The 25,418-nt window shown below is 42.3% G+C and overlaps 1 protein-coding gene across 3 annotated transcripts in view; it reads left to right on the top strand.

Moving 5' to 3' along the window:
* The window catches only part of MAP7 (microtubule associated protein 7), a 200,056-nt gene that overhangs the window by 14,469 nt on the left and 160,169 nt on the right, over positions 1-25,418 (top strand). Inside the window, exon 1 of one of the 3 annotated variants that reach the window (XM_084623487.1) lies at positions 3,177-3,327. The exons of 1 other annotated variant lie outside the window; for it this stretch is intronic. In XM_084623487.1, coding sequence (XP_084479613.1) covers positions 3,195-3,327 — 133 coding nt within the window. In that variant the 5' untranslated portion in view covers positions 3,177-3,194. Of the gene's footprint in view, positions 1-3,176; positions 3,328-25,418 lie in introns of those variants that run through there. One more of the 3 variants, XM_084623485.1, reaches the window with a different exon arrangement.

The raw sequence follows: 25,418 nt of genomic DNA, 5'->3' as shown, positions 1-25,418 counted from the left end.
ACAAAGTTATTTAGTGTATTTGATTGTACAATACACTTTAATTATTAAAATGTTGTAGTTGGTTATGTTTGTATAACATAAACAAGTGGTCTCTACTTCTAGCCAGAGAATTTTGTTCATTTCTGGATTTATGCATTTAGAGCATTTGCACAATATTTCAGTTTTTAATTATTATTTGCATTACAGTAGCATGTAGAGACTGAAAGTGAGATTGGGACCCCATTGGGCTAGGCATTCCCAAACATGTAGTGACAGACAGTTTTTGCCACAAAGAGCTTTGCTGTGTAAACAGACAAGCAAACAAATGCTGGGAGGGGAAACAGAAGTACAGAGAGATGAGGTAGCCTGCTCATGGTCACACATCTGGTCAGTGGCAGTGTGGAAATAGATCCCAGGTCTCTTGACCTCCCGTCCAGTCCAGTCCTCTCTCCACTAGACCATGTTGCTTCCCCAAATAATGATCATTCTCCTTTAATAACTATTTAAACGCACTTTCATACATATTTAACTCACACGTAAGATGTCCTTCTCAATCCTAAAGCAAGTTATCCTTTCTTTTATCCACCATAGTGGTAACATATAAGAAGTAACAGTGCCAGCTTCCCCATCTGTCATCCCTGAGGGCCAGTCCTCCTGACTGGAGGGGACCACCTGTAAGAATGAAATTGTACTTAAGTCTGTATGGCCCACTCAATCATGGGTGTATTTGCTGAAACTCCTAACAAAGTTTTTTCATTTTTAAATTAATGGTTTAAATAGAACAGGTATTGTAGATGGCGATTTGATAGTTTGTTTTAAAATACCTGCAATATGGAACTGTTAAAAGGAACAGGAGTTTAGTTTTATTAAAATATATATTTGTAAACATGAAAGGAAGGGAAATTATATTAGCCAAACAGTCATGTAGGATAAGCACTTTTCATATGCACTTTAAATTCTTCTGTTTTGGAAACAGAGCCTAGCTACCTGTGAAAACTATGAATGATACACAAGAGGTTAAACACATTCTAATTTATGTGCGTGTGTACCCACAATTACGTACATCTTTGTTGTAGTAAGCATGTACGTGGACAGGGTTTCAGCAACTGAAGCTTATTTCCAGTTTCTCTTTTCCAATACAAAGTAGCAGCCTGAATAAACGCTGGAAGGCAAATTGCTGAGGTAGGAACAACTTGTGTCAGTGTTTTGTTTTGTTTTTAATTCTACATTTGGCCAACACCTTTCAATACAAAGCACCTTCTACCTTATGATTATTCAAATGTCGTCATTCTCTAACTTGCATGGTACACCCAGATAAGCTGGGATATTGCCAAGAGCAAGGGCCCTTGTCAAGAGGAAATACAGGGGTCAGGCAAGCAAGATAGTAGACTTGGCTCAAAGCCTGTGCTTTTGTGACTACCTTACTGTTTCTCTTAGGTACCTTTTTCTCTTGCTTGGATACAGAGCATGAATGCTTTATGACTACCCTTTCTGAGCTCAGTTAATGCTATGCCTCATCATCCCCCAGTTTTTCCCTGCTAAGTGATATGACTAATGTGTGTGAGAACAGAGCTGTCACCTCTTGCTGACCTCCCAAGGCCCTATCGTCAGGGAAAATGGCAGACAAGGTATATTATAATGCTATTTCCAGGCAACCAATTTGGATGTGCAGTTTAAAGGTAACTCAAATAACCTTAACTCTGCCCGTTTCTTCACACAACCTATAGATGAGACACCCTTTCCCTTGCATATCTCATATTGTCTGCATTGGCAATATGAGCTCCATATTGCTACTGTATTGTCCTCTAATATTTACGCTGCTGTGTATTTGCCATCTACGTATGGCTGGGGGTGGGGGGGAGAACATTTTAGACCAGGTGTATGAAATTTCTGATTCTGAAATTGAATGTGAAAAGAACACCTAGCAACTTCTGAGAGTACAAATAATTTTTTAGGATCTGATTGAAATTTAAAAATTAATAGTATTTGGTGTGGCAATTGTGCTCTTAGCTTGAGGTTGAGAAATGGTGGAAGTGTTAAAGGAGGCTAAACTTACCTGCAAAACCAGCTGTTCAGGGATTTGCATATCACAGCGATCATTGGATTCTGTGCAAAAACAGTTTAAAAAAATTAGAAGATTGCAAAAGTGTGAGCAGGTCCTCCATTGTGGATGGTGAATGAGAATCCAGAATCACTATGTTAACTTTGCCATCATGATGGGGAAAACTTAGCTGGTTATAATTGATTGTAATTTGGCCTTTCTGCAGAAGTGATTGTAGTTCATTAATGATCTCTTTGCTGTAAAACTGACATTTGCAATAGGGAATATTCACTGTACATTCAGCTTAAGCAGCCTTTTCTTTGCTCACATTGTCTGTACAATAAAAATGTGTACACTAGCTTACATTTTCCAAACATGAATAACTCAACACTTGCCAGTAATCCTGGGTGTATGTACTCTTTTATTGCAAAAGGTATGCAATACTTGTGAAGGTGTTAAGTGAAAAACTCATGTCGTTTGAGTTTTGGTTAGGCTGGGGACTGTAAACTTTAATAAACAGAACAGCTGGCAAAATGCAGGCTCATGCCTGCAGCCTTTTAGGCTTCTCTTCGCTCAATACTCATCTGCTTGTGCAAGCAGAACTCCATCCTCCTACCGCCCTGCACAGAGCCAAGGAGCAGCCCAGTTGACTAGGTGGTTACAGTGTAAAGAGCTGTAACCCTTTGCACTAAGCATGCAGGAGCAAGCATTCCGGCAGGCTGCTTTCTGCAGCTGAGGAGACAACATTCATAGACTTCCTTTGATTAGGATATGTCACTGTTGTCAGGGCAACTGTTAACGGTGGCGTATCGTATTTTTTCCTCCTGTGTTGCGTGCTGAATATTTTAGTGTGCAGTAGCTGGAAGAAGCTTGGGAAGAGGTGCTGCTGCAGAAAGGAGAAGCTGTGGGCTGGGATCTGATAGAACAGGTTAAAGCAGCGAAGAGAGGCATCCAAACCAATGTGCCTTTAATTAGGGCTTTTCTCAAAGGTGGGTGAAATTGCAGGCCCTCAGCTGCCAAGTGGATGTTGGTATTTGTCAGCTCTTTACATACTGCTTATCCATAGGGGATCTATTACAAGTGCTCAAATGAACAGGCAGGTCTGCAGCTAGCTGCTACACAGGCGCTGCAGTTTCTTAAATATATATTGTAATAAGCAAGTGGTAGCAGCAACATGCCTGGGGCAGCTACTACTATCCGACAAGAGAGACTGAAGAAGACAAATGCAAGGACAAATCCCCCTGGTTTATTCACCATTAACGAAGAAGATGAGCAGCAAAAGAATGGAAATGCCAGAAGATTGAAAGGTATGCCATAGTGTTCTCTGTAGTACATACTGCGTAGCATACAGTATATTTTGCTAGCTGTACCGCATGCCGTCAGGAGTGGTTGTGACCTATCAGTGCAGTTTGTCAGTGGATGTTTTCATACTATATTCATTTATGTGTAGCACAATATTAATGATAGATATATTTTTAAATGAGCTGGATTACTGGCCTACCAATTTAATTACGACTTCTGTTTTGAAATCTTATTTACTAGAAAAATCTGACTTTTAAAAAGTTATTACTAATCCCATTATCCGATAGAGATTAGGGTCTTGTAGTATAAAGGTATAAAATGAATTGCAATGTACCTTCCCTATACAGACCCGCTGATTTTTTTTTCCCCTAATGCTCATATTCTGATGAGATGAATGTCTTTTTAAAACAGGTTGTTGTAGGCTTGCAGAATAATGAGAGAGACTATAGCAGCTAATGTGGAAGGCAGCCTTGCAAAAGACGTATGAAATTTGCTGTACTCTAGTTTTTGTAGAGGTTATGGAATGCCTTATGACAGAGTGCAGAAAAAAGTATATTTGAATATTGTAACTTCTGAGACGTCTACAACCAAAAATGGGGCATCTCCCATCAAAATATATTTGGTAAGAAAAAAGTCCTTGGTGCTGTTTTTATATTTTTTAATAATAGTGGCTGACTATTATAGAGATCTATCAAGCATTTGTAGCCACCATATCCTGCATCACGTAACATCTTCTGCCAGGATTCTTAAGGTTTACATTCTGTTGGTGTAGCAACAATCCTGCATCTTCGAATTGGACTGGAATTTTAAGTTTGCCCCGTCACAATTCTAATTCTCTCTGCCTGTTCAAGGGGTTCCCTCAATACGTGAAAATTCCTTTTCTTTTATGCAGGAAGCAAATAAAGCAATTAGATGCCATGGTTTTTGGTTTGGTTTTGCTTTTTTTTCTTGCCGAACAAATATCACTTGATAAATATCAGTCACCGTATTTTGAGGGTATCAGATTTTTCCATTCAGCCACACAATTAAAAAGGAGAGCCTGCCAGGCAAATATTTAAATATCAGAGTAGGGTTAGGTTGTTTGGGGATGGACTGTTATTTTCTTGTTCTTGAATGAAATAGCTTGTTGGCTCCTAAAAAGTCCAAGTTTTTAACTGTGTGTTTTATAGTTTTTAATTTTTCTTGAAGACGGTAAAGAACTCACACAGATTTGAGCTTCTCAACAATATAGTATATTGCCAGTCAACGCTAGCACAACAACTGTCAGGGCCTTACAGGTATGTAGTTACTTGCTCAACTGTGTGTATATTTGAACAAGCCCATGTATATATTCCAGATAGGAACACTTTCTCCCCCCCCCCCCTTCGGTATTCTAAGAAGCCAGTTTCATTTCTTATACCAGTTGGGAGAGTTTCAGAAGCAATAGACACAAGGCTCTGTAGTATCAGCTTCCGTGTTTGGTTTGTCTGAATAGCACTTTCTAGTTTTTCAAGATACAGATTCTTGTCTTCTCTTTGTTCACATAGAGCGATGTTTGGTAAGTGTGCCCTTATCCCAAAGCATTTCTATAAGATCTCATTCCATATCTTTTTTGTCAGGATTGATTGCCATTTTTATCTCATTTTCCTCTTCTCTTGTTTTCTCATTCTCCTCCTCCCTCCCTGTCCTTCATTATTTCTCTCAGAAACAGTGGGGTGAAAACGGGCCCTGTTCATATCCGCGGCTGCTTGTATCAGCCAGCAGAGGGGGGCAGAAGGATGTTGCAGCTGGCAAGTTCCCACTCCCCAACTTGCTGGAGTAAAAAGCCTATCAGAGTATATCTAAAGTGGGGTCCCTTATATTCCAGTTTTGAGCACAGTAAAATGTAAACAAACAAGTGTGTGTGGCAGAGGGGCATATAGATACAAGTGCATGTGGTCCTCTTCCAGTGGTATAAGATTTATTTTGGCAGCTTACCTGTGAATTTGTTCAGATGCAGTTGGTACATGGTGCGTGATATATGAGAGATTGTTAAAAATATTTTCCAAGAGTAGCTCTTTATAATTGTTTCTCTGAAGACATAAAATGGCCTTTAGTGTTTCTAAAGTACAGTTTACAACTCCGTGCATGTGGGAAGGGGAGGAGTTGGTGGCTGAATCCTTGGTTATATGAAACACAGGCATCCAAGTTTGTGTTCTCCTTCACCTACCTGGTACCAAGCAAGGCCATATCAAAGCTCACTAAAGCAGAAACAAAAGGCACTTGATCAGTCCAGGTATGACTTCCTTTGGTTTTCAGTTATCCATTAATTCTCTGTCACCATTCTCTTAGTGCAGCTTAATCCCAGTTCTCTCCCTGTTTCATCAGCTATGTGCCCAGCATGCTTGTGCAGCTGCTGAGATATTTTTGCAGTGCGTAGTAGGTCAATGTCGTCATCTTAATAGGAGATGGGCAAAATAATCTAATAGGTTTTTTCCATCTCTAATTTCTATAATCAGTGGTGGAGATCTCTCGTACAGCACTTCCCGACTCAGGAGGTCACTCATGAATAGGGTGAACAGGTGTCTGGTTTTCGACTGGAACACCCGGTCAAAAAGGGATGCTGGTGGCTCCAGTGAGCACAGCCGACTGAGCTGTTCAAAGTCCAGTTGTTGGTGCTGCCTGGCTAAGGCAGGCTAGTCTCTACCTGTTCTGACACTGCGCTGTGCTCTGGAAGCAGCCAGCAGGTCTGGCTCCTAGACGTGGGGGCCACGGGGCTCTGTGCACTGTCCCCACCCCGAGCATTGGCTCTGCTTGAGGGGGGGTGGGGTGCCTGCGGTCAAGAGCAGCGCACAGAGCCGCCTAGGAGCCGGACCTGCTGCTGGCCACTTCCAGGGCTCAGCGCAGTCCTCAGTGCCAGGACAGGCAGGAAGCCTGCCTTAGCACTCCCCCCCGTGCCACTGACTGAGGGCTGCCAGAGATAACCCCATGCTCCAATCCCCTGCCCCAGCCCTGAGCCCCACCAAAACCCAGAGCCCCCTCCTGCACCCCAAACCCCTCATCCTGGGCCCCATCCCAGAACATGTACCCCCCATCCCAGAGCACTCACCCACCCTGTTTCCCATCCTCCTGTCCCAGCCCAGAGCCCCTTCCCACACCCCGAACCCCTCATCCCTGGCCCTACCCCAGAGACTGCACTCCCAGCCCAGTGAAAGTGAGTGAGGGTGGGGGAGAGCGAGCCACCGAGGGAGGGGGATATGTAGTGAGTGGGGGGGCAGGGCCTCAGAGAAGGGACAGGGAAGGGGACAGGGCCTCGGGGAATGGGTAAGGCTAGGGTGTTTGGTTTTGTGCGATTAGAAAGTTGGCAACCCTACTCATGGCCCTGGGTTTTTAAGGAAGCAATGCATTTAAAAACTCAGCAAGGTAAATAAGGGTTTTGTAATATTATATATTTTTAAAATACTTTTGTGTACCATTCAGGACTTCTCAGTAATATTTAGATTTGTTTAGAATATGATCTTGTATGGTAATTGTTACAATCACCTTGGAAAGAATAAATGTTTAATGGAGAATATGAAACAGCTTTTCTCTGTTAGGGTTTCAGTGGGTTGACTTCAAAGGTAACTATTTCCTTTCACTGGTGTCCTTGAGAGTCCTTACTTATTGTAATTTGAAAAGAGGTCTGATAGACCTTGAGTTTGCTCATTCAGTGCAAAGTCACACTGAAAATGTTTAGCATGCAATTTTTAAAATCTAAAGTATGTTGGAAACACGCAAAGTCCATCCAGTCTGTTTCTATTCTTATATTTCATTTAATCTGAATCCATTTATTAAATTTACCTTTTAATGCCGCCCTCCTCTAGAAATACATGTAGGAATCTCTCTTTTAGGAGAAAGAGCAGGTGGCGGTGATTGACTGATAGGTTACTGGTGTTAGCTAATACTTTTCTCTGCCCTTCGCACACTGCCAGCTATCTAATTGCTGGTTAGAAGGATGAGAAAAATGGGTTCTGTCCTCTGGTCCCTCACTGAGAATTTCCTGTGAATCGCATGTGCTGTTTCTGAAGACTGCAGTGACCTTGGCTGGATTATCTTCTGCAGTTTCTTGCCAGTCAAGATTTTTTTCCCCTTTCTTTAGTATATTTGTTGTTGATGTTCTTAATGACTAGTTAATGATCCAGCTACTATAATATGCTCCTTGGAAGCCCTGAACGCTGTGTTTTTTCACAGGAGACTCTCATGTCAGGAAGTAGGACTATAACCCAGAACCATTCAGACACAGCTTTTCCTTCTTTGATTTTTCTTTTCTTCTGTTGGACTTTGACTGTTTCCTTTGTCTGAAGTTTTCTGTATTTGTGCCCAGGCCGTTAGTTAAACAAAGCTAGTTCTAGTAAGATATAGAAACAAAACCTAAGTGAACTGAAATGCATGTTTAACTGGGGGGGAAGTACTTTTTATTTTAAACTCTGGATTTTCAGTTTGAGCTAAAATGTATTCAAACACAATATAAGAATTAAAGGTGAACTGAATATATAATCGTCTTGCTTTTAAAGAGATGTTTGTACTTAAACACTATATCTGAACAAAGAGTTTGCAATGCTGTCTTTTGTTGTAGTGGCCCTGGTACCCAGGTTCTGTGAAGCTAATCTCAATTTTGTATTAGCTAGGAGTTTCTCAGGTGCTAAATCTTAGGCACTGTTTGCTCTAAAGTGAAGTCTGAACTTGAATTGGTGTCAGCTTCCTACTTCCCACCTTCCTACTGTATCAGCACATATCTAAAATGAATCTTAAACTGGAACCACAGTTTCTTCTTTCCGCTAAGTACGGAACCGTTGTGTCTTCGTTCTCCTAAGTAGCCTTAGAAAATGGTGAACATTAAGCAAGGTGACTCCTGTATGCCCCCTGAAGCGTCCCTTTTGAAGTTGCTTTTAATTTAGTACTTAAATTCCCAAATTGCCCAGCCATTCCTTTGGATAGAATGCAAGCCCTGAAAGGGTTTTAAGTTACAACAACAATTGTGTTACTTTTATTTCAGAACTAGTATTTTGCTGGAAGGTCTGATTGTCATAATGTCTGGATTCACAAGTTTATTATTTGTTTTACTTCTGAAACATATAAGTGAGCTCAGTTGTAGGTTATGACGTCCTGAAAATGCATCCTTTCAGTTAGAGTTCAGAGAAGGTTGCTTAATCCAGGAATCCATACTTCTAATGTGTATTGTGTGGCATTTGTATCAGGCACGCAATGTATACGTACTTACAGTGACGTATTGAGTGCTGACACTGCATGGCCAGCTACCACAGGTATAAATAGCAGTTTAGATGGGGAGGCTCTGCTCAGGGGAGTTGAGTAGACATACACCTGAACCCTATATACCCTACACAGTGCTATCCGCCCCAAGTGATGCCTCCCATGTCTACACTGCTATTTTAAGCAGTGTAGTGTCCCACTGGCAGAGCCTTCCACTGCAGGGTATAGGTATACATACCCTACCCACCACCACGAGTGTAGATAAGGCCTGAGATTGTAAGCTCTTTGGGCGTGAACTGTCTTTTTGCTCTGTGCTTGTACAGCACCTTGCATGATGGGGTCCTGCTCCATGACTGGGGCTCCTAGGCACTACCCCAATACAAATAATAATACACCTTTTTTTAAGTTTGGTGAATTGCCTGTTTCATTTGCTTATTAATGGCCAAGGAAGAGGAAGCTACTGATAACATACTGGGGGCTTACTGTACAAATAAACTCCTTTCAGAAGAATTTACAGATCTGAAGCGCTTATAGAAGTCTGTCTAATCAAGTTTTTTGTACTGATTATCAATCAGCTTTCCAGAAGTGCTTCTTAGGCTCCAGCTGTATCTTTAAAGAAACCAGATAAAATGGGCACATAACTATTCATATATAGCTTTATAATTCCCCTAAACCACCAAGTCTGTGCATGTCTTGTAGGCTTGCCAACTTTCTAATTGCACAAAACTGAACACCCTGCCCCTTCTCCGAGGACCTGACGCCGCTCACTCCCTCCCCCATCCCTCCATCTCCCCAACCCTTGCTCGCTCACTCATTTTCACTAGGATGGGGCGGGGGTTGAGATGGGGGGTGAGGGTTCCGGCCCGAGGTCCGGGCTCCGGGGTGGGGCCAGAGATGAGGGGTTTGGGGTTCAGGAGGGGGTTTCGGGCTGGGGATTGGGGCTGAGGAGTTTGGAATGTGGGAGGGGGCTCCAGACTGGGGCAGAGGGTTGGATTTGGGAGGGGGTATGGGCTCTGGCTGGGAGTGCAGGCTCTCGGGTAGGGCTGAGGGGTTCGGAGTGCGGGAGGGAGCTCAGGGCTGGGTCAAGGGGGGGGCGGTGCAGGCTCCAGACGGCGCTTACCTCAGCTAGCTCCCAGAAGTGGCCGGTATATCCCTCCAGCTCCTAGGCAGAGGGGCTGGGGCCTCTGTGTGCTGCCCCTGCCCGCAGGTGCCGACCCCGCAGCTCCCATTAGCCATGGTTCCCAGCCAATGGGAGCTACAGAGCTGGTGCTCAGGGTGGTGTCTGGCCTAAGAATGGGGGCAGTGTGCAGAGCGCCCCTGGCAGCCTTTGTGCCTAGGAACCTGAGGGACATGCCAGCCGCACTCTGGCCCACCGGACTTTTAATGGCCCAGTCAGCTGTGCTGACCGGAGTCACCAGGGTCCCTTTTTGACTGGGCCTTCTGGCTGAAAACTGGACTCATGTATAACTAGTATGTCTGGAAAGCCACACGCACACCCTTATTCACATTCCCTCTTTCTCCACTTTACACTGTCTACATATCTGACCATCCTTTTCATGACTTCAATTTAATAAAATATTTGAACAAAAAAAAGCTGTGTCAGAACTAATGACACCTTTTAAGTGCTGTAGCTGGTATGATGTTGCCTTTTGAAACTGGTAATGTTGGTACCATGTACAAAGTTACATCCATATATTTGGCACATGTATCCATGCCGGAAACATACGTTGGTGGCCTTGGGCCATAAACTGGAGTAAGTGATCATCCAAACATCTACCTTGTAATTTTGAAATGCTTATGGTAAACGAATGAAAATACATCTCCATTAAACTAACAATGAAATCCTCCTTCACCTGCTTGATGATTTAAAACTATTAAGGGAAGGTACCTTTTAATATGCTGAGTGAGTAGAGCTGCTCATTCCAAGGCCAGTCAAATGTGCTTTAGGTCTCTGAACAATAACACTGAGTCTCTCAGTTGTCTTGAAAACAAAACAAGAAAAGGGTCATTTTTTCCCTTTGGTGCATGACAGCGATGTCTCTGATGATCACAGAAAGATTTTTGCATCTGGTGCCTAGATGATAATGTTGCTATGTAATGTTTGTGTTTCAGCTGCGGGCTTTATTTTATTCATCCAGAGCGCTCAGGTAGATTTCCTTTAATACAGCTGCTTATACTTCTAGTCTCATTTTTCTGCAGGTGTTAGGGAAAGGGAGGAATCTCTGTTAGACCACTATCAAAATTTCACAACTAACGTTTAATTTCATTGGGTTTTTGTGTGTGCGCATGCACGTGCATCAACCAGTTTGGGGAGGGTGGGGCAGTTTGAAAGAGAAGGGAGTTTAATGCCGTAGAAAGGTGCCAAACTGATCATCCTGGAAAGTGAAATCTAATATCCACAGAAGAGATATAGCATTGGGTCTGGAAATGTGAGCTTATCCCTCACTGCTGAGTTAATGTGCTTCACCTGAACATGTGGTGACAGTTCAGACTTCATGCTGACTGAGACCTTGAATGTTACTGCAACTTCTAACAGTGGTGCTGTATGCAATGGTGATTTTTGGAATATGATCGAAGGCCCCTGGTCTGAGACTTCAGACTCATTTCACACAGGCCATCAAACAACTGTCAAATGCTAAGACACTTGGCTGGTTTGCCAAAGATTATAACACATTGCCTGGCACTCGCACATTTGGTAGCCCTGCTACCCCCACTTCCATGGATTCATATATTCAAAGGCCAGAAGGGACCATTGTGATAATCTTCTCTGACTTCCTGTATAACACAGGCCATAGAACTTCCCCAAAATAATTCCTGTTTGAATTAGAATTTATCTTTTAGAAAAACATCCAATCTTGATTTTAAAATTGCCAGTGATGGTTATGGTGGCTTCTTTGTGCTTTATTTCCAGTTTCTCTAGCTTCAACTTCCAGGCATTGGATCGTGTTATACCTTTCTCTGCTAGACTGAAGAACCTATTATTAAATATTGTACCCCATGTAGGTAATTACAGACTAATCATGTCACGCCTTAACCTTCTCTTTGTTAAACTAAATAGATAGAGCTTCTTGAGTCTATCACTATAAGGCATGTTTTCTAATACTTTAATTGTTCTTATGGCTCTTTTCTGAAACCTCTTCAATTTATAAGCATCCTTCTGGAACTGTGGACACCAGAACTAGGTGCAGTGTTCCATCAGTAGTTACACCAGTGCCAAATACAGAGGTAAAATGATCTCTCTACTCCTACGCCAGATTCCCCTGTTTATGCATCCAAGGATTGCATTAGCCCTTTTGGTGACAGCGTCGCACTGGGAGGTCATGTTCAACTTGCACACATACAAAATGGGAAATGACTGCCTTGGAAGGAGTACTGCGGAAAGGGATCTGGGGGTCATAGTGGATCACAAGCTAAATATGAATAGTCCGTGTAATGCTGTTGCAAAAAAAATTAAACATCGTTCTTGGATTTATTAGCAGAAAAATTGTAAGCAAGACACAAGAAGTAATATTTCCACTCTACTCCGCACTGATTAGGCCTCAACTAGAGTATTGTGTCCAGTTCTGGGTGCCACATTTCAGGAAAGTTGTGGACAAATTGGAGAAAATCCAGAGAAGAGCAACAAAAATGATTAAAGGTCTAGAAAACGACCTATGAGGGAAGATTGAAAAAATAGGGTTTGTTTAGTCTGGAGAAGAGAAGACTGAGGGGAGGGGGGGGACATAACTGTTTTCAAGTACATAAAAGGTTGTTACGAGGAGGAGGGAGAAAAAATTGTTAACCTCTGAGGATAGGACAAGAAGCAATGGGCTTAAATTGCAGCAAGGATGGTTTAGGTTGGACAATAGGAAGTTTTTGCTAACTATCAGAGTGGTTAAACACTGGAATAAATAGCCTAGGGAGGTTGTGGAATCTCCATCATTGGAGATTTTTAAGAGCAGGCTGGACAAACCGCTGTCAGGGGTGGTCTAGATCAGTGCTACTCAAAGTGGTGGCCCGCGGACTGGTGCCAGTCCGTGAGCCATCAGCTGCCAGTCGCCCACATCAGATAGCTTGAGAAGCAATCATCTAGATAATATTTAGTCCTGCTTTGAGTGCAGGGAACTGGACTAGATGACCTCTCGGGGCCTTTCCTATTCTATGATTATCCACTATGACTCCAAAGGCTTTTTCAGAGTCACTGCTTCCCAGAATAGAAACCCCCATCATGCAAGTATGGACTACATTCTTTGTTCCTATAGGGTATAAATTTACTTCATTCATATTAAAAGGCATACTGTTTGCTTGTGCTCAGCTAACCAAATGATCCAGATTGCTCTGTTATCAGTGACCTGTCCTCCTCATTATTTACCACACCTCCATTCTTTGTGTCATCTGCAAACATAAAATCGTCAATGATAAAATTTTCTTCCAGGTCATTGATAAAAATGTGTAATAGGGTAGGGCTAGGAACCAGTCCCTGTGAGATTAGTAATACACCCACTCAGAACTGGGATTAATTTGCAAACTGGACACCATCAAATTAGGCTTGAATAAAGACTAGGAGCAGATGGGTCATTACACAAACTAAAAATTATTTCCCATTGCTAATTTTTCCCCCTCCTGTTACTCACACCTTTTTGTCAAGAAATGGGCCATCCTGATTATCACTACAAAAGTTTTTTTTCTCCTGCTAATAGCCCACCTTAATTGATTAGTCTTGTTGGAGTTGGTATGGTAACCCCCCATCTTTTCATGATCTCTGTATATGTGTGTATAAGCTTTGTTATATAATCTTCCTACTGTATTTTCCACTCCATGCATCTGAAGTGGGTTTTAGCCCACAAAAGCTTATGCCCAAATACATTTGTTAATCTCTAAGGTGCCACAAGTACTCCTTGTTCTTTTTGCTGATACAGATTAACACAGCTACCCCTCTGAAACCACTCGGTGATTCCCCATTTACAATTAGGTTTTAATACCTGTCAGTCAGTTTTTAATCTGTTTATTCAGACAAAGGGGAAAATGAGGGGAAGAGACTAACTCAAATAATTACCCATAGAATATCCTTTAGCCTATGGGGAAGGTGCATTGAGCTGGGATCCAGGAGACCAAGGTTTCAGGGCTCTCATCTTCTACAGTGTGCCGTTTTATTTGTGCAATTCACCATCTTTGTTACTGACCAAGGACTTGTTTTCCTACCCAACAAAGCCAAAAATGTCCATTGTTTTATTAGTAAACATTTAAACAAAAATCCAAGAATTATTGAAGAGCTATGGGGCCTAAACTTTCAGGCATAAACAACCTCCAGCTATTTGGGGGTAGGAGGAAGCTTGCTCTTTGAAAAAGCTATTTCAAAACTCAGGTTTCAGAGTAACAGCCGTGTTAGTCTGTATTCGCAAAAAGAAAAGGAGTACTTGTGGCACCTTAGAGACTAACCAATTTATTTGAGCATAAGCTTTCGTGAGCTACAGCTCACTTCATCAGATGCATACTGTGGAAACTGCAGAAGACATTACAATGTGCATGTTAATCAAGTGACCACTCTCCCTACAATGTGCATGATAATCAAGGTGGGCCATTTCCAGCATAAATCCAAGTATAACCAGAACGTCTGGGGAGGGTGGGGAGGTAGGAAAAAACAAGGGGAAATAGCCACTCCCAGTCTCTATTTAAGCCTAAATTAATAGTATCCAATTTGCAAATGAATTCCAATTTAGCAGTTTCTCGCTGGAATCTGGATTTGAAGTTTTTTTTTGTTTTAAGATAGCGACCTTCATGTCTGTAATTGCGTGACCAGAGAGATTGAAGTGTTCTCTGACTGGTTTATGAATGTTATAATTCTTGACATCTGATTTGTGTCCATTTATTCTTTAACGTAGAGACTGTCCAGTTTGACCAATGTACATGGCAGAGGGGCATTGCTGGCACATGATGGCATATATCACATTGGTGGATGTGCAGGTGAACGAGCCTCTGATAGTGTGGCTGATGTTATTAGGCCCTGTGATGGTGTCCCCTGAATAGATATGTGGGCACAGTTGGCAACGGGCTTTGTTGCAAGGATAGGTTCCTAGGTTAGTGGTTCTGTTGTGTGGTGTGTGGTTGTTGGTGAGTATTTGCTTCAGACTGGGGGGCTGTCTGTAGGTAAGGACTGCCCTGTCTCCCAAGACTTGTGAGAGTGTTGGGTCATCCTTCAGGATAGGTTGTAGATCCTTAATAATGCGTTGGAGGGGTTTTAGTTGGGGGCTGAAGGTGACGGCTAGTGGCGTTCTGTTATTTTCTTTGTTAGGCCTGTCCTGTAGTAGGTGACTTCTGGGAACTCTTCTGGCTCTATCAATCTGTTTCTTCACTTCCGCAGGTGGGTATTGTAGTTGTAAGAATGCTTGATAGAGATCTTGTAGGCGTTTGTCTCTGTCTGAGGGGTTGGAGCAAATGCGGTTGTATCGCAGAGCTTGGCTGTAGACGATGGATCGTGTGGTGCGGTCAGGGTGAAAGCTGGAGGCATGTAGGTAGGAATAGCGGTCAGTAGGTTTCCGGTATAGGGTGGTGTTTATGTGACCATCGTTTATTAGCACTGTAGTGTCCGGGAAGTGGATCTCTTGTGTGGACTGGTCCAGGCTGAGGTTGATGGTGGGATGGAAATTGTTGAAATCATGGTGGAATTCCTCAAGGGCTTCTTTTCCATGGGTCCAGATGATGAAGATGTCATCAATATAGCGCAAGTAGAGTAGGGGCGTTAGGGGACAAGAGCTGAGGAAGCGTTGTTCTAAATCAGCCATAAAAAAGTTGGCATACTGTGGGGCCATGCGGGTACCCATAGCAGTGCCGCTGATCTGAAGGTATACATTGTCCCCAAATGTGAAATAGTTATGGGTGAGGACAAAGTCACAAAGTTCAGCCACCAGGTTAGCCGTGACATTATCGGGGATAGTGTTCTTGACAGCTTGTAGTCCATCTTTGTGCGGAATGTTGGTGTAGAGGGCTTCTACATCCATAGTGGTCAGGATGGTGTTATCAAGAAGATCACCGATGGATTGTAGTTTCCTCAGGAAGTCAGTGGTGTCTCAAAGGTAGCTGGGAGTGCTGGTAGCGTAGGGCCTGAGGAGGGAGTCTACATAGCCAGACGATCCTGCTGTCAGGGTGCCAATGCCTGAGATGATGTGGCGTCCAGGATTTCCAGGTTTATGGATCTTAGGTAGTAGATAGAATATCCCAGGTCGGGGTTCCAGGGGTGTGTCTGTGCGGATTTGTTCTTGTGCTTTTTCAGGAAGTTTCTTGAGCAAATGAGAAACAGATTGATAGAGCCAGAAGAGTTCCCAGAAGTCACCTACTACAGGACAGGCCTAACAAAGAAAATAACAGAACGCCACTAGCCGTCACCTTCAGCCCCCATCTAAAACCCCTCCAACGCATTATTAAGGATCTACAACCTATCCTGAAGGATGACCCAACACTCTCACAAATCTTGGGAGACAGGCCAGTCCTTGCCTACAGACAGCCCCCCAGCCTGAAGCAAATACTCACCAACAACCACATACCACACAACAGAACCACTAACCCAGGAACCTATCTTTGCAACAAAGCCCGTTGCCAACTGTGTCCACATATCTATTCAGGGGACACCATCAGAGGGCCTAATCACATCAGCCACACTATCAGAGGCTCGTTCATCTGCACATCTACCAATGTGACACATGCCATCTTGTGCCAGCAATGCCCCTCTGCCATGTACATTGGTCAAACTGGACAGTCTCTACGTAAAAGAATAAATGGACACAAATCAGATGTCAAGAATTATAACATTCATAAACCAGTCGGAGAACACTTTAATCTCTCTGGTCATGCAATTACAGACATGAAGGTCGCTATCTTAAAACAAAAAAACTTCAAATCCAGACTCCAGCGAGAAACTGCTGAATTGGAATTCATCTGCAAGTTGGATACCATTAATTTAGGCTTAAATAGAGACTGGGAGTGGCTAAGTCATTATGCAAGGTAGCCTATTTCCCCTTGTTTTTTCCTCCCCCACCCTCCCCAGACATTCTGGTTAAACTTGGATTTATGCTGGAAATGGCCCACCTTGATTTTCATACACATTGTAAGGAGAGTGGTCACTTTAGATAAGCTATTACCAGCAGGAGAGTGGGGTGGGAGGAGGTATTGTTTCATGGTCTCTGTGTATATAATGTCTTCTGCAGTTTCCACAGTATGCATCCGATGAAGTGAGCTGTAGCTCACGAAAGCTTATGCTCAAATAAATTGGTTAGTCTCGAAGGTGCCACAAGTACTCCCTTTCTTATTTCAAAACTGCCTACCCTGCAGAGTTTCTTCCTCTGAAGCAGCTGCTGTTGGCCACTACGTGAGAGAGTGTAGTGTAAACCACTGTTCTGATCCAGTATGGCAATTCCTAAGTTACTTTATGTTTAAAATAAAAACAAAGAGGTTGCACAAGGTCACTTCAGGCATAGCTGGGCATATAACACAGTTCTTTAGTACAATGGACCAAGTCAAATCCACTCTGGCTTTCAGAGTGAATGTACTATATCTATGTACTTGGCTATCCTGTCTGAAATCACTGATCCATCCACTATATCACACTGCTCACAACTAGGAAGAGAATCCAAGGGCACCTGGTAACCAGTGTAGTGCTATCTAATGAATAATTGTGTAATCCACTGTCCAAGTGTGTATTGTGTCCTCTATCTAGAGGCTGCTTCATATAGGTGTTAAGCCTGGTCTACGCTTAAGATTTATACTGGCGTTGCTATGTTGGTTAGGGGTGTGAATAAACCACACCATCTAGAGAAACAGCTATGTTGACAAAATCCACACTGTAGATGTAGTTATGCCAGGAGAAAGGCTTTTGACAGCATGTCTAACACGTTTGGGGAGATTGTGCTCCTGCACTGGCAGAAAAACTCCTTCTGTTGACATATGCTGAATCTGCAGTAGGGGAATATGTTGGCATAGGCTCTGTAGTTTAGACATAGCCTTAGTTTTTTACCTCAAGTGGAAGAGTTCTGTGCTGTTGATCTGAAGGCCCTGGGTTCAGACTCTTCTGATTACCCATGTGTGGAAAAATAGTATGTGATCATATAATTAGTGTGTCGTAACGTAAGGGGGCAGAATTGAAGTTGGACAGGTACCTTACTTTTAGTGTGTTGTAACGTAAGGGGGCAGAATTGAAGTTGGACAGGTACCTTACTTTTGGCATTTAACATTTGAGTGCTTTACTTTGCAACACTGATGTTCTTTTAACTTAGTTTTAGGGGTTTTATTTTATTTTAATACATATGTATCCGACCCACTCTTAAGTTAGTGTGAGGATTTGGAATAATTGTAATTACTGAAGTGATTTTATATTGCAAAGCATTGAATTTAGAAGTGAATTTGGATGTTTCAATATTATTTTTATTGTATTTTTATCATTTGTATCTTGGTTAATGGGAGCTGTTCCTTTAAGAACGGAGTAGGACCAGTGTGCTTGTAGAAGATGGAGAATAGAAGATGGGAGATCTTGCCTAAGAGTGAATGACTCTACCTATGTAAATTTCAAAAAGGTGTGAACTTGATTTAATAAACTTCACTTTCAAGAAAGCAAGTGTTTTTCTTAAGGTATGATATCAGCACTTATTGCAAGACTGAATGCCTCAGAACTTTGCTGATGATCTAGAGTCTGCCCTGTGGATCACTTTTGTAATCTTTTGTTGTTTTAAATTATTTTTTTAGAAATTCTAAAGTAGGAAATTAATACTATAGAAAAAGCATTTCTGCTATAGAAATGGCTCCCAAGTGATTTTAAGGTCTTACTACACTATTTTCTTATGTCTCTTGTTTGAGATTTGTCTTTCACAGTAAAAATCAGATGAGTGGTGGGTATTGTAGTCTAGATCCCAAACTATGTCTTTGCTTTCAGAGTAGCTGGTGTTTTTGTAAAATGATCAGCAGTGAAATACCTGACAGTATTGACACTGAAATTCACTGCAGTAGGTTACAGAATCAACACCCCATTGAGATAAATAGGGGTAGGTTGAATCTCTTAGAGCTTGTCTGCACTACAATACAACCATGTCAGAGAGCCCAGTTATAACACAGTTCTTTTTTGTGGTGTAGACAGGACCTTAACTGTGTTCCATAACTAGGCAAAGTTTTTTACAAAATGGGAGTATATTGTAACTGTGTCCCCTGACAGTTATATTTGTCGTGGTGTCGGGGCCTCAAAACTATTGTTCTTGTTTGCAGACTCACTCAGGAAGCGCTGCATCGCTTTACATTCAGGCTATCTTCACAACTGGAAGACTGCAAATTTAAAAACAAAAATTGTCTAGAACTTGATGGGATTATTTGAGGAGTGTCAGTCTCCACTCAGTTTTACCTCTGATTGAGAGAAGATAATTATGGGGCCCTATTCTTCCTTGTAAACCAGGAGGATCTATGCAATAAAGTCATTCTTCATTCCACCTTAACACACCTATACGTACACTGCTTACTCAGCTATCCACAAAGTCCCTTTTGTACCTTTTTATTTTTAAATATGATCTCCACCTCACATTTTAGTATAACTTGTTTTTCTGGAATTTTTGAATTAAGAGTTCTAAGTAAAAGGAACCCAGGAACAGTTATTCATGACATGCTCACACATTTCTAAGGGACAATACCTGCAATTCTGAATAATAACTCTTTAATAATACTTTAGTTCAGGGCAATCCAAACTTTCCCCAACTGAAGACCACAGTAGCAGTTTGCCAGGAGAATGAGTGACATACCTATTTTTCATAAAATGGAGCAAATTGCAGCTACCCATTCAGTATGAAGGCATATCCCACAATCTGCTAAAGTTGCAAGCATGCAATAACCTGCTATAATCCAAGCAGCCTTCCACTTGGATCGAGTTAGTTCCCAGCATGTGGTTCTCCGCAGTGTCTGAGAGACAAACCTGTATGTGAAAGATGAGAGAGACCATGGGCTGTGTTTTCGTTGCTCTTTTACTAATTAAAGGTCAGAAATTAAATTAAAGGTTTCTAAGACTCAAGTGTCCACATTTCATCACTGTGTGTGTTTACACCACAGCAGGATGTGATTACAGCATGTGTAGACAGCTGTGGCAATGTAGACTTCACCACTAGCTGTATAAACCCACCCGGGATCTGGAGTATGTACTTGGCAGCTATCTCTCCCATGCTGAAGGCTGTGCTCCTGTGGGCTTCCCACTGTTGGTACCTGAGCTAGCTAGATTAAAGCTATCTCCAGTATATCTACACTTGTTACCATCACACCCCTGATTGCAGTATAGACATACCGCAGAGGGCAGATAATTAATCATTCAAAGAACAGGCATTTTTAGCAGTTCTTCAATGGAGATTCTAATTAAACTGCAGTTCATAAGTCCTTGCTCTCTTTACCATGTGATCTCATCATTTTACAGGTTTGGTTATGCAGCAATTGAACATCTGAATGATGTATTAAGAGGTTTATGAAGCAATCCAATGCACAGTAGGTGTAAATTAAACAATCTCTTAACTAAAGTCCATGCAAAATTTTATAAAGTACTATGCAGGAAGTTTGTTTTTTCTTTATGTAGTATTTGTTTTGAAGAGGCACACCAATGATTATAGCTTTACAGCTACTTGTAAACAGCCAACTCATGATTTGGTTGGACTAAGCCAGGGCTCATGTGACTGTGCACCGTATGTACAGAGTTCATTGCAGGTTGGCCAGATCATCAAACTCTGATTCAGAAGACAGAAGTTATTGCAGCTAGTTAGGGAGTCCAGGCCACATCTGCAGAACGCTACACTGTCATGTCAGTGCTGGTGCAGACCTGTAGCTGCCTCAATTTATGCACATATTAGGTATAATTACTCAGTTATTTCAGGCCGTAATAATGCCCTCTACTGCTGCAATGGAATGATGATTCGATAAGATTCTTTCTAAAATAAAAATCTAGCCAGGAAACCTCTTAACAAAACTTCAGGGTAAATCTTTGGTTCCTCCCTTTTATTCTGCGCAAACAAATTTCTTCAAGTAATATCAGTGCTGTTAAAGCCTCCTTATACATTGAACAGCATGAACCTCCGTTCTGCAGCTGTGATAAATGAGTTGAAAACTGTTGGGTCAGTTGTTGTCTTCATGGGAGTGGTAGACAAAAATACTGAATTTGTTTCAAATTTTAATGCTACCCTTTCTCTCTTTTGTTCTGCCTCACCATTGGGGAAAACTGACATCTGCAAAATAGCTACTAATTCAGTTTTTGTAAGTAAAAGTTAATTAAAAGGAACCCTGCCACCTCTCAAGTGCTAATGAACACACAGCTAGGCTGCAGGGAAAGCAGCAGTTTTCCTTTGGAAGGCATAATGGATTTGAGGTCAACCATGGGACTTTATGGGAAACTGTTACTTCCCCTCTGTGTCTGCCCCTGCTTTATCTTCTATTAAGATTATTAAGGAAACTCTACAACCACAGGGGTGAGAACTGAATTTAAAGATGGTTAAATAATAATTATAGTGAATGGCCGTTGTTCAAAGTGGAAAATAGTTAATTGGCAGGGCATTTTGGGGCATGTGTATTTGAGGCCTGTGCTATTAAACAGGCTTACGTGCCTCTTGAAGGAGGAAGTGGACAAGCAATTTGATGAAGTCTGTTATCTTTAAACTGTTTGTAAGTGAAAAATACAAAGCATACAAGATTATGAGAAACTCCTAGCTGGACTTCAACATGTTCGGAGAGTGGGAGGCACAATGCAGATTAAATTAATACTGAGATAAGGGCAGGTAATTGGCAAAAAAAGACCCTCACATCTATGCTTCCTGGGCTCTGAGGTTTGCAGGTGTGGATAGTCTGATGAACTAAAGATTAGCATTAAACCTAATTAACATTTTAAAAAAATACCACCAGCAGAAAAATTTCCCATTGTCTATTAAGGGAGGGAGCAGAGCAACGGAAGTGTATACGACTTTTGAGTGCTGATTAATGGTTTCAGCCTGTTTGCTAGGAATGTGACCGCCAAAACAGTACCAATAGTTCAAACTATCAACTTCATGAAAAAACTTGTACAGATACAGACAGACATCCTCCTCCTTTCCAAATGCAAACAGGTGGACATCATACCAAAAGGACTGAAGGTAAAAAATCCATTACAATCTACATACTACACAGACTATGCTGACAGCTTGTCACATGCTCTCAAAGAAACTGCAGAACCACCTGATCAACATCCTCTACAGCAAATAGGGAAATATTAAGAATGAGCTCTCAAAACTGCATACTCCCATAAAAAACAACCTTCGACACAAACTTCCTCGTGGCTGGACTTTACTAAAACTAAACAAGCCATTTACAACACACACTTTGCTTCTCTACAAAGAAAAAGGACACTAAATTATCTAAACTACTACATGCCACAAGGGGCCACAGCAATGGTTCCCTTAACCCACCGAGCAATATTGTTAATCTATCCAACTATACTCTTAACCCAGCAGAAGAATCTGTCCTATCTCGGGGCCTCTCCTTCTGCCCCTCTGCCCCCACGAACATGATACAGTTCTGTGGTGACCTAGAATCCTATTTGACATCTCTGACTCAAGGAATATGTCCAACACACTTCTGAACATACTAATCCACAGAGAGCTTCCAACCAACACTACAAAAAGAAGGATTCTAGGTGGACTCCTCCTGAAGGTCGAAACAGCAGACTGGACTTCTACATAGAGTGCTTCCGCCGACGTGCACGGGCTGAGATTATGGAAAAGCAGCATCACTTGCCCCATAACCTCAGCCATGCGGAACACAATGCCATCCACAGCCTCAGAAACTACTCTGACATCATAATCAAAAAAGGCTGACAAAGGAGGAGCTGTTGTCGTCATGAATAGGTCGGAATATGAACAAGAGGCTGCTCGGCAGTTCTCCAACACCACTTTCTACAGGCCATTACCCTCTGATCCCACTGAGGGTTACCAAAAGAAACTATAGTATTTGCTCAAGAAACTCCCTGAAAAAGCACAAGAACAAATCCGCACAAACACACCCCTGGAGCCCCGACCTGGGGTATTCTATCTGCTACCCAAGATCCATAAACCTGGAAATCCTGGCCGCCACATCATCTCAGGCATTGGCACCCTGACAGCAGGATTGTCTGGCTATGTAGACTCCCTCCTCAAGCCCTACGCTACCAGCACTCCCAGCTACCTTCGAGACGCGACTGACTTCCTGAGGAAACTACAATCCATCAGTGATCTTCCTGAAAACACCATCCTGGCCACTATGGATGTAGAAGCCCTCTACACCAACATTCCACACAACGATGGACTACAAGCCATCAGGAACACTCTCTCCCCAACAATGTCACAGCAAACCTGGTGGCTGAATTTAGTAACTTTGTCCTCAGCCATAACTATTTCACATTTGGGGACAATGTATACCTTCAAATCAGCAGCACTGCTATGGGTACCCGCATGGCCCCACAGTATCTCAACATTTTTATGACTGACTTAAAACAACGCTTCCTCAGCTCTCGTCCCTTAACGCCCCTACTCTACTTGCGCTATATTGATGACATCATCATCATCTGGACCCACGGAAAAGAAGCCCTTGAGGAATTCCACCATGATTTCAACAATTTCCGTCCCACCATCAACCTCAGCCTGGACCAGTCCACACAAGAGATCCGCTTCCTGGACACTACAGTGCTAATAAGCGATGGTCACATAAACATCACCCTATACCGGAAACCTACTGACCGCTATTCCTACCTACATGCCTCCAGCTTTCACCCAGACCACACCACATGATCCATTGTCTACAGCCAAGCTCTACGATACAACCACATTTGCTCCAACCCCTCAGACAGAGACAAACGCCTACAAGATCTCTATCAAGCATTCTTACAACTACAATATCGACCTGCTGAAGTGAAGAAACAGATTGACAGAGCCAGAAGAGTACCCAGAAGTCACCTACTACAGGACAGGCCCAACAAAGAAAATAACAGAACGCCACTAGCAGTCACCTTCAGCCCCAAATTAAAGCCTCTCCAACGCATTATCAAGGATCTACAACCTATCCTGAAGGACAACCCATCACTCTCACAAATCTTGGGAGACAGGCCAGTTCTTGCTTACAGACAGCTCCCCCAAATACTCACCAGCAACCACATACCACACAACAGAACCACTAACCCAGGAACCTATCCTTGCAACAAAGCCTGTTGCCAACTGTGTCCACATATCTATTCAGGGGACACCATCAGAGGGCCTAATCACATCAGCCACACTATCAGAGGCTCGTTCATCTGCACATCTACCAATGTGACACATGCCATCTTGTGCCAGCAATGCCCCTCTGCCATGTACATTGGTCAAACTGGACAGTCTCTACGTAAAAGAATAAATGGACACATCGGATGTCATGAATTATAACATTCATAAACCAGTCGGAAAACACTTCAATCTCTCTGCCCACTCGATTTCTGATCTCAAAGTGAATATCCTTCAACAAAAAAACTTCGAAAACAGACTCCAACGAGAGACTGCTGAATTGGAATTTATTTGCAAATTGGATACAATTAACTTAGGCTTGAATAGAGACTGGGAGTGGTTGAGTCGTCATACTAAGTGAAACTAATTTTCCCCTTGTTTATTCCTCTGCCCCCTCCCCCCCCTCCGCCCCCCAGCACTGTTCCTCAGACGTTCTTGTGAACTCCTGGAAATGTCCCACCTTGATGATCACTGGTTTTCTCTTCCTCCACCCCACTCTCCTGCTGGTAATAGCTCATTTTAAGTGATCACTCTCCTTACAATGTATATTTTTTTCATGGTCTGTGTGTATATGCAAGATCTGCTCACTGTACTTTCCACTTTATGCATCCGATGAAGTGAGCTGTAGCTCACAAAAGCTTATGCTCAAATAAATTGGTTAGTCTCTAAGGTGCCACAAGTACTCCTTTTCTTTTTGCGAATACAGACTAACACGGCTGCTACTCTGAAACCAGTTCAAACTGTTGCATCTAATCGGCTGAGGTCTAAATTCCCCCATTTTCTCCCCCTTTAGAATGCTCCTAACACCTTGAAGCATATTAAGCATGCTTGCAGGCTGCATTTTGCATTGCCAAGTTTCAGAAGAATGTCTTTCGCTTTAACTATAACCCCCCTGAAAAAGCAGGGTTTATTGTGGAACGGCTGGCAGAACTTCATTCACACTGATATAGTTCAGTGTAGAAAGCTACTGTCTTTTGCTTCTGAATTCTGCTTCAGGAAGCTTGCCAGAGAGTTTTTGGAAATGCAGGTTTATCCAGTTACCTGCCGTTGACACGTGGAAAAGCAATGCATGTTATGCATAGCTCCATAAACAGATACTGGGTCTATTTGCCTCTCTTTTACAAGTGTATTACATCATTGTTTTCTGTTTGATTTCAGTGATAAAAGTTCTGCCACTGAAATGAGGACAGTGTATGTTATGATATAATTCATTATTCAAATTGTACCTAAACAACATAATACCAAGATGGATTTAATTATAAATTACTAATTTTTACAACAGTTGTGCACAGACCACTTCTGCATATACTGATTACGTAAGCCTCTAATACACTATTTGTGAATCTTATCTGAATCCTGGGGTAGATGCGTGTGTTTGTAGTGTATACATATCTATTTTTATAACACACAGTTCTGTAAACACAGAATATCTGTTTACACATGGGAAGCCCTGCCCAGTTGGACACTCCGATATGCACCTTTAACTTCCTAGACTATTTGTGGAGAGTTTGAAATAGACATCTCTTACCTTGCATAGAAATTACAACTAAACTTGACACTTGTGTTAAAGTGATGTTGGATGCTGAGATGCCATTGCAGCAAAACAGTAAAGAGGCTACTGGAAAGTCAATTATGTGACTTTTTTGTGTCTC

Source organism: Lepidochelys olivacea (genome assembly GCF_965140295.1).
Source record: "Lepidochelys olivacea isolate rLepOli2 genome assembly, chromosome: 3".
NCBI lineage: Eukaryota > Metazoa > Chordata > Testudines > Cheloniidae > Lepidochelys > Lepidochelys olivacea.
This window is presented reverse-complemented; position numbering and strand designations above follow the sequence as displayed.